Here is a 15,679-nt window from a genome sequence, read left to right on the forward strand (position 1 = left end):
ATTGAAAGTCAACAATGGAAAGGAAATATATAGTCACAAAAATATATAGTCACAGTGAAATATAAGTCACAAACAAACCATCCAAGCATAAAACAAGCCTAACATACTCAACAAACAACAAAAAAAATAAAAATAGCTAAACAAGTCATGGTCTCCTCAGATATAACAGTATAGCGAGTCTAAACAAATATTCAGGTCGGGGTTACAAAATGTATAAAATGTGCTTCTATTATATTTAACCAATACTTGAAGTACCCGTGATGATAATGAAACCCACAGAAACCATTTAAAGATACAAGTTCTCAGGATTTATGTTTAAATATGTACATTACAAAATGGCTGGAGATGTTAGCTGATCGGTTTATTTTAAGGTATCAATGATGGGCTGCGGTGTGATATACGCTGATTTCTGAGCACTGAAAAGAAAGCTAAATGCGACCCAGATGGGACTCGAACCCACAATCCCCAGCTCCGGAGGCTGATGCCTTATCCATTAGGCCACTGGGTCATTACGTGGCATCTTGTGTAAAACTAACACTATCACATCAAAAAACAAACAGAAACAATGGCGAGGGATCACATTTCAGCTTCTTGCATTCAGCGACACATTATACGGTAGACAGAATAATACAAATGGCACCGCAGACGCTTCAGATATGTCCGCGATAGTCTACAAAAACAACAAAAAAGGGGCCGCGCAAAGATTCTCGCGATATTTCCAGCGGTTGCCTTTGACAACGGCTTTGTTGTTAGATGTTTTTTTTCCTAACCGTTGTCGAAGGGGCGGTGCTTGTAAGTCCAACTAACCAATCACAACCGAGGAACGACGGGGCGGTATATATATGACGTCACGTAGCCTTGAAAAAAACAAAACAACGAGATTACAAAGTAGCACGGTAAGTACGGCGCACATGTTTTAAGCCTTAACCTACATTTAAAGCTAAACAGCTACGATTAACTACAAGTTGCTGTTATTGCATATGATTTAAATGCTGTATATGTCTTTTTTCAATTCTGTCGTGTGTGTTGATGTCGGTGTACCAGACGGTGGGCCACATGGTGTTAGATAACCAGAGGCCGGTGTTTCGGTTCATAACGAGAGATTCAAACCGGACATTTAAGCTAAACAGGTACTTACAACAGCTGTCGAGTCCTCATGATTACCCCCCTTTTTTATATAGTTGTTGTAATATGGTACGCTACGATTTTTGGCATCACGACAACCACCGCCGTATTCGGTTGTAAGTCTTCAGTTAACACGGTCTCTCATTAAACCGAAACACCGGTTCGATGAATCCTCTGCTCTATGATAACCAGCTAGCAGAATGCTAACACGAAGAAGGTGGACAGTGGCCATTGATAGCTACGTTTTAAAGTGTATACTATTTTTCAACAGGGAGTGCCTTCAACGTCAGCGGAGTAGATAAACGACCAAGAATGTCGGCTGGCATTGACACCGAAACTCGACTCACCCAATTCAAAAACAAAGGGAAAGATGCCAGTGTAAGATGCGCCTATTATCGGACAACATAACACACATTCACGTCATAGCTTATTGTGTAGATAAGTGGGCATATCCTACACTACATCACTGGATAAACTGGAAATGCTGCTTTATGTGTTTGTAGAAGTCATTCGTGATATTGGTCAGCAATCTTTACAACTCCTCCCTCTGACTGTCTGACCCTTGTATACAGTATAAACTAGGGCGTTTCAACAATAACAATTTTTAATCACATTATTAATCGCATGTTTGAAATTTCAGATTAATAAATACCAATCATTAGGCTTATATTGTTATTCTGATTCTTCAGGAGCTGAGGCGCCGAAGGGCCGAGCTCAACGTGGAAATCCGGAAAGCAAAGAAAGAAGATCAGATCCTGAAAAGGAGAAACGTCCAGTCGCTTCTGGACGAGCCATATTCTCCTCTGCAAGATCCCAACGCACAGGTACAGCACACCAGAAGAGTTCTTCTTGGTGAGGCCTGCTGCCTCTCTCCCACAAGTTTCTAGGGTTGTCATGGTGACAGAATATTAAACTGTGATTAAAAACGAGTACGACTCAAAGGGTGTTGGTACATTTCAATATACCACAACAACAATAGAAGTCTGAGGCACCCCTGTTAGGTATTATATATTCCTGTTTTTGATTACAAAAAATTGCAAGCAAACTCCTGCACACTGTCTAAATAAACATTGCCAACATATATGTGCATTGTAGACCGTGCTCTCTATCAAGGTGCTTGTCGCAGCTTTGGTTCAACTTGACTGAAATCTGCATTTTTAAAGCTTCAGTACTTTTTGATGATATGAAAGATACAAATCATCGTACTGGTTTGATCTCCCTGTTTCGATCATGGCAACAGGAGAGGAGTCATAGGCACCACCTGGTGATTGAAATATTCTTGTTTTTAATTACTAAAAATGGCAGGCAACTCGTGCACAGTGTCTAAAATGCACAAATATGTCACCAACATTTTTGTGTGATTAAGACAGTCTTCTCTCTCTGTAGCTTGATTTAGAATTCACCTGAAGTTACATTTTTCTTTCCAAGGCTTCAGTACCTTTTTTTTCATACTATGGAATGTTAAAATATTGGAGATACTGTTATCAAAAAGTCCAAATTTAAATGTTTGACAACCACACTAGTAACTTGAATTGTCAATTTCTGCAAAATGGTCAAAGGTCATTGAGGTACCTGAAGTAAACTTTTTATGACAGTACAAAGGTTGAAATGTTTCCTGCTTGGTTAAAGAAGAAGGAGGCCCTGTCAGTATTTAGTTCTCTCACTGATAAAAGAGTTTTACATTTTCTGTGTGAGTCAATTTTCGTGACAAACTTGAGAGGTATCCCAAGCGTCTTTGAGTACTTTAAAGTCTATTGCATTATAATTATCTCCCTTTTTTATTGATCATTTTATCTACATCACCTTGATCTAATAACCACTGACCTAAAGTGTATTCAGAGCATGCTGGTGTGACTATTGAGGGTTATTTCAGGCCTATGTTTGTCTTAGGTTCAGTGGTAAGTAATCCTCTTTATTTTCTTTTTCCACAGCAATGGACTCTGGAGGAGATTGTAGAAGGTGTAAACAGCCAGAACCTAGATCTTCAGCTGCAGGCCACACAGGCAGCCAGGTAAAGTCACTAGAAAAACGTATTTAGCTGAACTTACTGAAACTGAAACTTTGCTAACATGCAGATGGTGAAAAGAAGTGTCACTTTCTGTTTTTTTACTCCGAGGGTGTATTTATGTTCAGTCTTGGTGTAAAGTGAAAATTCTGCCCTGTTACATTTTTTTGTCACATGCAAATTTTTCCCTGCCAGCCACCAAGTAAAATTTCCATGTAAAGTTTGGTTGCGCTGATGTTCGAACGCAGCAGGAAAACACAGCCAGTGATTGGTCGGGATGGAGACATTTAGATCACTACACCAGATCGTCATGCACATGATGATGCTGCTTCATACTCAACATCAATTGATGTGATGGCAAACACATTGAATCATAGCCACCTTAGTTTAATGCAGCATTTTTTTTCTCCATCGTGTCTCGTCTCCTGAGACATCTTCAGAAGACATGTGTGAATAAAAGCTTTAGATTATCCATTTTTCTCTGTTAAAAGTTTTTGCTTAGCATGTTTCATTATGTGCATGATATCTTTTATTTTGCCCTCCGTCTAGTGTTCAATCTTAAACTTTACATTGTAAAATTGTATTTTCTCTGGGTGCTGGATTAGCTCAGTCAATAGAGCAGGTGCACCATATATAAAGATTATAGTCCTTCACACGTTGGTCACAGGTTCGACTCCTGGCCACGACCATTTGTTGCACGTTTTGTATAACCTTACTCTCTCCTCCCACATCTCGCTCTTTAGCTGTCCTGTCAAAAAAAATAAAAAAGAATTAAAATGTTTATTTCATCGTTCCTTGAACAAGCTTTCCCTTGAGTAACTCCTCATCTGTGTTTTTTTTTTCCTGACTTGCAGGAGATTTCTTTCCAGAGAAAAGAATCCACATATCAACAGTATGATAAACGCAGGACTCATCCAAAGGTTTGTTACTTTTCTAGCATGTTCTGAATGCCCTCCCATCCAGTTTGAGGCAGCCTGGGCCCTGACCAACATCGCCTCGGGTACCACAGACCAGACCAGAGCCGTCGTGGAAGGAGATGCCATCCCAGCGTTTATCAGCCTGGTGTCATCTCCCCACCCACACATCAGCGAGCAGGCCATTTGGGCCCTGGGTAACATAGCAGGTACTGACAACGTTCAGCTTCTCCTTAAAGTTACATATTTTCTGCTCTTGCTTCACTGCTTCATCATGCTGTGTTGGGTTGTTAGTTTTTTTAGAGGTGTTGTATTTAGAATCGTGTGCTGGTTAACGATTTTATTTGGTTTGCTAAGTGTGGCTAACGTTAGCAGTGCTGGATAGACGGATAACCTCGACCAAATCATCCCCTGTCCCCCTCCATTTAGGTGATGGACCCAGCTCCAGAGACCTTGTGATCAAACTTGGAGGTCTTCAGCCACTCCTAACCGTGCTGGAATCCCATGAACTGCCAACATTTCCTGTGAGTCTTTCCCCAAACTATTACGTGACTGAGAAAATGTTATAACTGAATGTCTTAAGGCTTCATTAGAAATTAGAATGTTCTGTCCATATATAAAAGTAGTCAAACTGGTTGGGTTGGGATCACTCTTGTATACCAAGTTCACACTTGGTTTCAAAATGTCACAACTTTTGTTGTGAAGAAATTAAAAACTAGATCCAGCGATATATTGATTTCTGACAATGAATACTGTACAGAATTCACTGGCCTGTCCTTCAGAGTGATCTTTTAATGCCTTTTTGTGTTTGTATGTTCGGCTGCTCGTTGTCTGTGTGAAACTCTGTTAATTGTGCTGCTTACTGTCTGGGCCAGGACTCTTTTGAAGAGGGGATTTTTAATCTCAATGAGTTTTCTTTCCTGGTTCAATAAAAATAAAATAAAAACAGAACATGTGTATCTGACTGTGCACAGATAAACATGCCCTGCTTAATGAGCTGTCTGACTCTTACCCAGCCTGGCTACCTGCGGAATGTCACATGGACTCTGTCAAACCTGTGTCGGAACAAGAGCCCGGCGCCTCCAATGACGGCGGTGCAGCAGCTGCTCCCGGCCCTGGTGCTCCTCCTTCACCACGACGACAGGGAGGTTTTGGCGGACACCTGCTGGGCCTTGTCCTACCTGACGGATGGCTCCAACGAGCGGATAGAGGTGGTGGTGCAGTCTGGTGTGGTGCCCCGCCTCGCACAGCTGCTCTCCAGTGAAGAACTCTCCATTGTGGTATGAGTACATCGTTAACATTTCTATAAGGCAAAGCGGACACTTATTATGATAGTGTTGATTACCTTCTTCTGACCAACATGTCCAGGGATGTTTTTTATGTAGCGCTTTTCTTACGTCCGACTTTTGCTTAATTTTCACCATCATCTTTCCTGCGTGTTATTCCTAAAGATTCCTGAAATTTAAACTCTTTCCTCTTGAATTCTCAGACGCCGGCCCTGCGGTCACTCGGCAACATCGTGACTGGGACAGACGAGCAGACGCAGTGTGTGTTGAACTCGGGTGCCCTGTCGAAGTTTCATGGCCTGCTGCAGCACCACAAGTCGAATATCCAGAAAGAGGCAGCATGGACCGTGTCCAATATCACTGCAGGCAAGGACAACCAGATCCAGGAGGTCATCAACGCGGGCCTGATCCCCATCCTGGTGGAGGTCCTCCAACAGGTCAGAAACATTGACGTCTCAGTGTCCTTCTATCCTACAAAATTGCTGCAGGACATACACTGCAACAAGAAATTAGCTGGAGCGTTGTCTTCACTTTTAGGGGGCTTCTGTTCCGTCATTATTTACACAAGCTTATATAATGGTAGCTGGCCTGATCCAAAAAGGTCTGTTCATTCATAATAAATCAATTTAATATATTGATCAGTGAGGAAAAGCTTTCTTCCACAGTAGACAGCCAGTGGGCCTGTGCTGCACATTCCATCATACAGCTGTGAAGAAGATGTCAGGTTCACATTTTCATCTGACTATTTCAAACACTGAATCTTTTGGAGATTGACATTAAAAAGTAGGAAGGATCAATTCAACGTACACATAATCAGTAATTCAAATGTAGGCTCTATTATCTATTTGAAACTAAACAGCAGAGTAACTTATACTGCTTCCCTGCTGCTGTGGAAAATGCACGTTTTCATATTTAAAACAAATGATATTTGGTGCTACCTCCTAAAGATATATTTTGAGTGTCTTTAGTATCCTTTTGTATATGGCCTTAAACGTCAGATGTTTGTCTGTGTTTAGGGAGACTACATGACCCAGAAGGAGGCGGTGTGGGCCGTCACTAACTTCACTAGCGGTGGGACAGTGGAGCAGGTGGCCTACCTGGTGCACTGCAATGTGCTGGTGCCTCTGCTGAACATGCTGAAGGCCAAAGACAGCAAAATCATCTTGGTCATTCTGGATGCACTCTTCAATATTTTACAGGTAAATCAACAACACCTTGCTACAGGGTTGTCGCAATACATTGATTTCAAACTTGGATGTGACATCAGTACAGTTTCAATGATGTCCTTACCTGTTTGGATACCACGGTAACAGCAATAGGAGTCCAAGGCCCCCACTCTTTTGCTTTTTTTTTTATCACCAATAATTGCGAGCAAACTCCTGCACGCTTTCAAAATTGCACAAAAACATTGGCAACGTTTTGGTATTGAGAAATAGATAGTGCGAACACATCCAAGCAAAATGCATAACTGTGCAGGACAATAAATTAGAACTGCAGAAAAAGATAAAGGACTGTTCCGTTTTTCTCCTTGCTGACTTTGTCCTGTTTGTGTAAAAGTATTTTTCTCTGACAAAAAAGTCTCATCCTGCGTTATTGAATTGTCAAATGAGAATCAGTACCGTTACAAATGTAAAGTCTGGTTCTGCAAGTCTGTGTCTGAAACAATGAGACTTCCTGCTGATGGTCTCGTCCTTTTTCGTAGCTCATAAAGAGGGCTCAATATTTTCAGACTGTTTCATAACCAGATAAAAACATCACGCTCAGGAGCTTTAAATGAACCCTTACAGATTCCAGACTTTAACTTCTACGTGTCATCAGCCTCATAGAAACGAGGATTATACTGAAGTTTACTGAGATTAGGAAAATGAAAATGAATCGGGGTCATCCTGCAGATTAAATGACACGGATGATGGAACAGGACGGTCACAGGTGCATCACTGCTGAGGAGACCAGGAGTCTTACACATTGTCCTCCCTTCTCCACAGATGGCATTCAAAACCGGTGAAATCGAGAAACTCTGCATCATGATCGAGGAGGTCGGTGGTCTGGAAGAGATCGAAGCCCTGCAGTCCCACGAAAACGAAGCAGTGTACAAGTCTGCTCTCAACATCATAGACAAGTTTTTCTCTGAAGCTGTAAGTTGTCTGGTCACATGACCTTAACATCACCCACTGCACCCTGAAAATTCACCGTCATTCATTGTGAATTGCAAGCGCCACTTAAAAGTCTGAAGTGATACAGAGCAATGCAGACCAGGCTGGCAGTGCCATTTTTTTTTTTTGTACACCTTTTCTCTCTCATTGGGTCATAATCCTGCATTTAAAGTAAACAGTGGTTTACTGTTGTGTGTAGTGTTGGTTTGATCGAAAAGACTCCTCAGTAAAGACAACAAGGGACTAGTGGGGGTGAGCAGCACAACTCTAGCCAAATTAGTCACAGGCTGCTGGTTGGTACTTCACAACCATCTACTGTGACGTAGGCTGAGAGCTTAACTACAGTACCGTTACTTAGCAGCACTGCAAACTCCACATGGAGAGAAGTGATGGTACTAAAAGACTTACACAGCTGCACAGGAACGCACATTGTGGACTTTGCTAAATGAAGGAAAGTCGTTACACAGGAAGATAGTTTGATCCTTTTTTCCCCAAGAAGACCCCCAAAACAGACAGAGTCTTGTTTACAGGTGCACTTATATTCCAGATGTTTATTATCATGCAACCTTGATGTCAATCAGACAACTAATTCACAAAATAATTGCCATCACCTTTGTGTTCACTTCTTGCTACCCACTGTTGCTAAAGGACACATAAGGGGTTGTGGTGCCTCATACATTTCAGTTTGTATGTATGCTGCTTTCTGTAGGGCTACTCAACTTAATGACAATATCCATTTTAACTTTATTAATTGATGATTTGCTATTTGTAGGTTCTCTCTAAAATGAGACATTAAGGCCAAACTAAACCCTATGTCAAATCTAGCTAGTTTGTAACTTATCTTGTGTCTTTGCTTTGTAATGTCATTTACATTTTCTACTGAAAATAATCTCAAATGATGTTTATTCTGGAGATGTGATTATGATATGTTGCACACCCAGTCAGCGTGATCTGCTTAAACATGCTTAACGTATTTCTCCTCTCGCTCTCTCTCTCTCTCTCTCCATCCTCTTTGGTCCATCAGAGTGAAGATGAATCTGTGGCTCCCGAGGCCTCTGCAGACTCTTATTCCTTCCAGATCCCCGACAGCCAAAACTCTTTCCAGTTTTAACATTGCAAGATGACTGTTTTTGTAACAGAAAAAAAAGACCATTTGTAACTTTTGTTGATATTTTTGTAACTTTTTGACGTTTCATTTTTTTTGCACATGGCTAACGAGGACATACCATCCCTGTTTTTCAAATCTGTAAATAAATTTTTACTCATTTCAGAGGATTTTAATGTTTGTTTTTGATTTAATTAAGGAAACTTACTTGATTTATGAGTTGACAAGATGTGAGGAAGACCCGTTTCGACCAGATGAACTATCCCCCAGAACGATGGTCTACGGAAAAACTATGTGCGTTTTGACCAAATCTACCAGGGTATAAATGTAGTTCTGGGGTAAAAGATGTACCCCTTAAAAAGACCCTGCTAGGGGTTATGTACTTCCTAACCCTGTTTTCACCAAGCGGTCCGGTTCAGTTTGGTACGGTACCCATTTATTGGCGTTTCCACCTTCAAAAGTTGGGAATGGCACCAAAATAAGGGATCCATACCCTTCTGTTGGGGGTGCCAAGGGTACCGATCAGACCCTAAAGGGTCCTTTGTTTACTTTGTCCAGTTCTTCTTCTTTGAACTTAATTAATAGTGGGGCTTCACTGTGTTGGGCTGCTATGATGTCATACTATTAAATAGCGGATGCGGCTATCTCCATCTGGCTTACACTCTGCTTACCAAATAAGGGTACGGTTGGCTGTGGAAATGCAAGCAAGATCAGGGTTTACCAAACTGTACTGAACCAAACCGTACCGCTTGATTGACGGTCCAGGGACTTCTTCAAACAGGCCATGCAGCCCCGGCAGTGCTGAATGGCTCTGATTGGTCAGGCACAGCAGGGTTTCTGATCACCCAAACCACAGAAGAGTCAGAGGTCTAATCTGGAATCAAAACCTGTATAGTGTCACCACTAGGGGGCACTGTACATATTCCTATTTTATGTGGCTTTTTAAAACCCCATCCCTGCTGTACTGATATTATGATTATATTATAATGTCATCATATAATGATTATATTAGTGTGCTAGATAGCCCAGGGTTTGCACAAATAAGCCTGTCGTTACACTTTGACCTCACCTGAATACCTAACCTGAAGACTTTCTCACTATGCTCATTAGTTGAACATTGCAGCTGCATAATATGAAATGACAATATAAGGTGAAACATTGTGATTTTTTCTACATGTTTTCTACCCCCTGCAGAATGCATCCTGCATAGAAGAGACATAACATTTCACATCTGAATATCTGTAATAGAAACAGTGTCAGTGATTATTCTGCAGTTTTCCCTTCTAACTGATTCAAGTCTTACTGATTGGTTTTAATCCAGCCACGCATAGTACAACAACTTGTAGAAATTATTTAGCTTGTTCATGTCGACAAAAACTCCATCATCAGGAAAGATGATATTGAACTTTGTTAAACACAAAGGAAATTCATGTCAGGTTGCTCCGACATCACAGTACATAAAATAATAACACAAAAGAGCATCAAATAGAAGAGAAAAACACAAGGTGCATTATAACATATTAAGTGGATAACTTTTGCTGGAAGAGGGATAAATAGAAGTATGATAAATTAAGTAACAAAGTGCTTAGTATACAGTGATGGGATTACTCAGTAACATGGCAGTTTAGCTGCAGTCACAGGCTAGTTTAATACAAGCTTAAGGTGTCAGTTCCAGTGGCGCTTCTAGAGTCTGTTGGGGCCCTATGCAAAAATCAATTAGCAACTGCTTGGGGCCCCAGACCAGACTTAAACCAAAGCAGTGGCCCAAAATGTGCACATTTTGCAATGAAAGTAGGAAACCTCCCTAAGGGGGCACCATATGACAGCACTCTCTCATTGCCCTGCTAAGTTTGTCAATGAAAGTCACCGAAGGAAAAGGGAGAGCGGAGAGGAATTAACTGTCTATAGGAGACAAAAACTGAAACAGGAAAAAAAAGGAAGAGGAGTAAGCGCTGTCTGGCAGACATAACAGTGATAAACACTGGTTGGAGGGCCCCCTACTAGACTGGGGCCCCAAGCAGTTGCCTGCCTTGCCTGTTGACAAGCAGCACACGGTATAGGCCTAAAGCAGCGTAACTTATATTTTATATATGATTATAAAATGTTTCTATTTTCTCTGGCTACTTTCCAATATTTTAAAGTGAAAAATAAAAACGTAATTTAAGCACGATTACATACGACAAGTGTGTAATCGTGTCTCTCTCTGTCTGTCTCTCTCTCTCTGTCTCTCTCTCTCTGTCTGTCTCTCTCTCTCTGTCTCTCTCTCGCTCTGTCTCTCTCTCTCTGTCTGTCTCTCTCTCTCTCTCTGTCTCTCTCTCGCTCTGTCTCTCTCTCTCTGTCTCTCTCTCGCTCTGTCTCGCCCTCTCTCTCTCTGTATCTCTGTATCTCTCTCTCTCTGTCTCTCTCTCTCTCTCTGTCTCGCCCTCTCTCTCCCTCTCTCTCTCTCTGTCTCTCTCTCTCTCTCTCTCTCTCTGTCTCGCCCTCTCTCTCTCTCTCTCTGTATCTCTCTCTGTCTCGCCCTCTCTCCCCCTCTCTCTCTCTGTCTCTCTCTCTGTCTCTCTCTCTCTCTCTCTGTCTCTCTCTTTCTGTCTCTCTCTCTCTGTCTCTCCCTCTCTCTGTCTCTCTCTCTCTGTCTCTCTCCCTCTCTCTCTGTCTCGCTCGCTCTCTCTGTGTGTGTCTCTCTCTCTCTCTCTCTCTCTGTCTCTCTCTCTCTCTCTCTCTCTCTCGCTCGCTCGCTCTTTCTGTGTGTCTCGCTCTCTCTCTCTCTCTCTCTCTCTCTCTCTTTCTCTTTCTGACCCTGCAGCAGCAGCAGCAGCAGCAGCAGCTCCATCATCACGACTAACTTGATTTAAAGCAGCTCGGCTCAGGCGGACTGTCCGGATGGAGAGCGGACTGGTCACTTAAATCCTATCAGCACCTGTGTACCTGTCTCGTGGACTTGAACGGCATCGGGGAATGATGCTACTCTAGTTTTTTAAAAACCTTTAAAGGAGCTCAGTCAGGAGTCTAACTCTGGAGATATGAGTATTAACAGCATTGTGTCGCGCGCACAGTCAGCGTGAATTGCTATGGTGATACTACAAGCTAACCCCAAGCTAACGGAGGGATTGTTTTGGGGAATAACTTTTTGAAAAACTCACACACTGACACATGAATTAGAGGCTTTTTTTGTTGCTGTGATTAAGCTGGAACACAAAGGGGAATGTCTAGCCAAGGAGTTAGGAGAAATGGCCCAGTGAAGCTGCGGTTGACAGGTAAGCGAATTTAAACCCCCCTCCTGCGAAACGTTAGCAAGCTAGCCTGCTAGCTAAACAGACGAGCTAGCCCTGCACACTGGGGCACATTTATTGTGTATAAGAACATTTTAAACTCATATTATTGACTATATTTATTTTTTTATCGCACTCTTTTGCTGTTTTTTTTAACTGAACGTTAATAAACCCAACATTGACAGCAGGTTAGGAAGGCAGCTGGTTAGCCTTTGCTCGTTAGCAAACATTAGCTGTGACAAAGCTGTTTATATTGTAACACTAACTTGGCTGCTTCATGTGAGTTTTGCAGGTTATCACTTCAGCATCGATTACATTGAATTAGATGTTTATTACCATTTTGCACAGGTACTTTGTGATTGTGTGCATTCCTCCTCGAGGCAGCTCTACAAATCATTAAAAGTAAAAAATAGAAGAGCAGTAAAATAAAGTAAAACTACAAGTACATAAGAACTACAAACAGTACGAAACACTTTGCAGGTTTAAAAAGCTCTAACAGGAGACACTGTTCAAAATAATTATGTACATCTATTATTGCACATGAGATTTAAAAAAAAAAAATGTATTGCACACAGAAGTTGCATGAAATAGTAGAGTCGATCATCTTTAATCATGCTCTTTTTGCACCAATTTTATTGCAAAGTGATGAAAGTAATAACTATATCTAATGAAGAATTAGGATTATCACGATACCACAACATTAAACATCGATGTGATACTGGTGAAAATTAGGGTTGCCAACTTTTTCAGTGCAAAAATAAAGGGACAAATTATTTAGTTTGGTTTGATGTGTTTGTAATTCACAGTTTAAGCAAGAAATGCCTATCTGATATGTAGTATTACTAAATCTGAATTATTGTGTAAGTTGATCTTAATTAACCTCTCCCCCCCCCCCCCCAAAAAAAGGATCTATAAACGGACAAATTAAACCACAGACCTCCATCTGGGTTAGGGTTAGGGTGTTTTATTACAGAAAGTGAATAAAACTTTGACCAAAAGTGTCACATTCTGTCATTGTGTTACTTAAAGATAAAATAAGCCATTGTAGTGGAAATACATTATTCTCCTCCTAACTTGGGACCCCTTGTAGCACCCTAATTGACCTCTTGACAGTCCCTGGACTCTGATTTGAGGACCACTTTAATAGACCCAAATCCCAGGTTGGAGCCTTACAATAAAAATAGAAAGGTATGACTCACTAAGTTCCCTTTTCCATGGATATTTCTCACTGCCCTTGACAGCTTCAAGCAGTCATTTGTTGCACGAAATGCACTGGTATATATTGCACATTTTGCTAGCGTGGCCTTCTTGTGTATCACTGCAGCAACATGGCGTTTTAGGCTAACCTCTGTCTCCTATTAAAAATTCCAGACGGTATAATGTGCTTTACGCATGTCTTCATTCCTTCCTATTGCCCGCTGTTGATGCAAAGTCTTCTCTTTTTTGCTGGTTTATCAATGTTTTTATTGAACTGTTCACCCTCCTCACTATCTGGCGGCATCTTCATCAAATATTGTATTTGATGGTGTTCTGAAGTCAACTGAACTGTAGTTGAGAATTGAGGACTTAAGATTGTCTCATATTGGTGAGATGGTGAAACCTGTAGATCTGATAGGCCAGGGGTTTTCAAACTTTTTACTTCCCAAGACCACCATCATAGCATAAGCCTCTGATAAGGACTCCCCTCTTTCAAAAATTGCTGAAGTTAAGATGGCTTTAAACACTTGTTGGTGAGGATCTTGAGCCATAGAACTAATTTAGGCACATCACGGCCATTCGTACTTGCTGCAGTAAAGCCATACTTTATGCACGCTGGCTCATACTGATGAGTTTTAATGCCCAGGTGAAATTCGGTGGTACAGCAATTTTCTGAAAGATCTGTTTCACTCATAGCGGCATCCCAACACATGTCATCATAGCGTGGCTTGGAAAGATAAGCAATTGGTTTAATGTTAATCTTCTCATTCCCTGCAGCATGCTTCAAGTGAACAACAGGTTCATTTACTTAGAAAAGTAGAGTATTAATGTTGAAATCACCTCCCAGAGCTCCAATTTCTACCCAGACACCCTTTCCTGGGTCCCCCCCCCCTTCCATATGGGGAATGGTTTTAAATGAGCCGCAGTGGTCTTCAGACGGAATTCCAGGAATGTGAAACCTCAGAAAGGAAATGTGAGTCTTTCCCAGTCATAGACACATCCTCTGTCTGCCCTTCACAAAAGAGAAAGGATAAGGAAAACTCTGTGTGTGTGTGGAAGAGAAAGTTGGGTTCATAGCAGAGTGCACCAGAGTTTCTGCTCACACAAAGATGATGTTTCGTTCTTACTCTATACTTTTTTTTTTTTAGTTTACGCTCCACCAAAGTATCAACAATTATGAGTCTGACTGCCTTTGCTGCAGTGAATCACCAAGCCCTGCACTCACACTCAGCATGCCAACATTTAAACCTGATTCTTGAATATAATGACCATGCATTAACATCCTGCGGTCAAATAGACAGAGCTACAGCTTTCCGTCGGCTACTCTCAGAAAAAGTGGTGTGAATTTGGTGGCACCTGCATGCTCAGCTAGCATGATGGCTGAGGAAGGACGAGGGAGGACAGCGTGGCTGATGAAGATCTTTTGATGAAAAAAGAACAACAGTTCTGCTTTAAGGATGTACTTTGGATTCAGGAGGGGCAGCATGTTTCTAATTCATTTAGTAAAAATATGGAATTGAAAGTGTTAGCGATCATGAAAATTTAATTTAGGGGTGTTTCTGGCTCGGTCGGTAGGGTCAGTTGTCTCTCAACTGGAAGGTCAGGGGTTCGATCCCCAGCTGCTGCAGCCACATGTCCTATGTGTCCTTGGGCTTGACACTTAACCCCAAGTTGCTCCCACTGCTTTGACGGTGTATGAATATTAATTTTTGGCGTATCAATGTGTCTGAGTGGAATTAGTTAATTCTAATGGTCACTTTACATAGCAGCCTCCACCATCAGTGTGTGAATTTGTAGGTGTGACGTGCGGTGTGAAAGCTCTTTGAGTAGTCAGAAGACTAGAAAAGCACTATACAAGTTCAAGTCCACTTACCGTTTACCAATTATAAAAGAGTCAACAACTGTTGATACTACCAAAAGGTCAGCATGGTGACATTTCTCTCCAGCTGTTTTCTGAATGATTTTACATAGAGTGGACTTGGTTTAGTCCTTAGGATTCTCCCTAACAAAAGCTTTTCCTAGATAGGAGTTAAATAAAGAGAGTTGATTTTGAAGTGCACTGTAACAGTTTGCCACCCTCGTTAGGATCACCTCTCGTCACAGCAGTGGATAAGAATTTGCGTGGGATGGGCTTCACAATCTGCAGGATTTCAGGCGAGTCATCCCCTGCTTCATCATCCCACACTGCTTTCAAACGTCACTTTCTAGTTTCACACAAAGGCATTTAGTAGCTTCCCTTTACGCCTCGCAAATGTATCTGGGACAACTTTACTTTTATGCTTAAATGAAAAAGAAACCTCCTAGTTTGAGTTTGCTGGTATGCGGTTTGTCGTGTCCCGACAGAACTTTCTGCCAAGCTTTTAAAATTATGCAATTTTAGACACTGCAAGGAGATGACGGTTGGTGTAGTTCCCCCTCGCTCTCCTGCGCAGTGTAGGAGGGTGAATGATTTACTGATTTCAACAACAACAGGGTGTTTTCGATTGCTTTCATTCACTGGATGGATTCTGGATTAAAGGTGAATGACATGAGATGTACTAGGGTGAAAACATAATTCAGCCGCTTTCAAAAACGTCTTCTGCCTGCAGTAAGCTGTCACATCCTCTGCTGTGAGGAACTGAGCCT

The 15,679-nt window shown here is 41.6% G+C and overlaps 2 protein-coding genes and 1 non-coding gene across 5 annotated transcripts in view; 2 read left to right on the forward strand and 1 right to left on the reverse strand.

The window, feature by feature from the left end:
* Positions 1–435: 435 nt before the first annotated feature.
* On the reverse strand, positions 436–508 carry trnar-ccg (transfer RNA arginine (anticodon CCG)). Its single transcript has one exon. It is a non-coding gene; the product is annotated as a tRNA-Arg (tRNA).
* Positions 509–782: 274 nt separating this feature from the next.
* On the forward strand, positions 783–8,758 carry LOC132985679 (importin subunit alpha-1-like). 2 transcript variants are annotated; one of them, XM_061052914.1, is made up of 12 exons: positions 793–896; positions 1,045–1,130; positions 1,397–1,503; positions 1,815–1,949; positions 3,057–3,136; positions 3,985–4,253; positions 4,474–4,568; positions 5,061–5,324; positions 5,534–5,767; positions 6,347–6,529; positions 7,316–7,465; positions 8,508–8,758. In XM_061052914.1, the coding sequence occupies exons 3-12, from the start codon at positions 1,438–1,440 to the stop codon at positions 8,592–8,594; spliced, it is 1,563 nt and encodes a 520-aa protein (XP_060908897.1). In that variant the 5' UTR covers positions 793–896; positions 1,045–1,130; positions 1,397–1,437; the 3' UTR covers positions 8,595–8,758. The 2 variants fall into 2 exon arrangements, with proteins under 2 accessions (XP_060908896.1, XP_060908897.1); XM_061052913.1 differs by lacking the exon at positions 1,045–1,130 and having other exon boundaries at positions 783–896.
* Positions 8,759–11,280: 2,522 nt separating this feature from the next.
* LOC132994210 (E3 ubiquitin-protein ligase SMURF2) overlaps positions 11,281–15,679 on the forward strand; it is a 65,298-nt gene continuing 60,899 nt past the window's right edge. For both annotated transcript variants that reach the window (XR_009676634.1, XM_061064414.1), the window contains exon 1: positions 11,281–11,842. Coding sequence is in view for 1 of the 2 variants with exons in the window: in XM_061064414.1 (XP_060920397.1) it covers positions 11,791–11,842 (52 nt within the window). In the remaining variant the exon portion in view is untranslated. The remainder of the gene's footprint in view (positions 11,843–15,679) is intronic.

Source organism: Labrus mixtus, chromosome 2 (assembly GCF_963584025.1).
Source record: "Labrus mixtus chromosome 2, fLabMix1.1, whole genome shotgun sequence".
NCBI classification, from domain to species: Eukaryota; Metazoa; Chordata; class Actinopteri; order Labriformes; family Labridae; genus Labrus; species Labrus mixtus.

Excerpts from the sequence above, each read along its gene's own strand:
- LOC132985679 (XM_061052913.1), top strand. The coding sequence starts at position 1,438 with ATGTCGGCTGGCATTGACACCGAAACTCGACTCACCCAATTCAAAAAC. Across the intron at positions 1,950-3,056 it reads TGCAAGATCCCAACGCACAG|CAATGGACTCTGGAGGAGAT; the intron begins GTACAGCACACC and ends CTTTTTCCACAG. Across the intron at positions 5,325-5,533 it reads GTGAAGAACTCTCCATTGTG|ACGCCGGCCCTGCGGTCACT; the intron begins GTATGAGTACAT and ends TTGAATTCTCAG.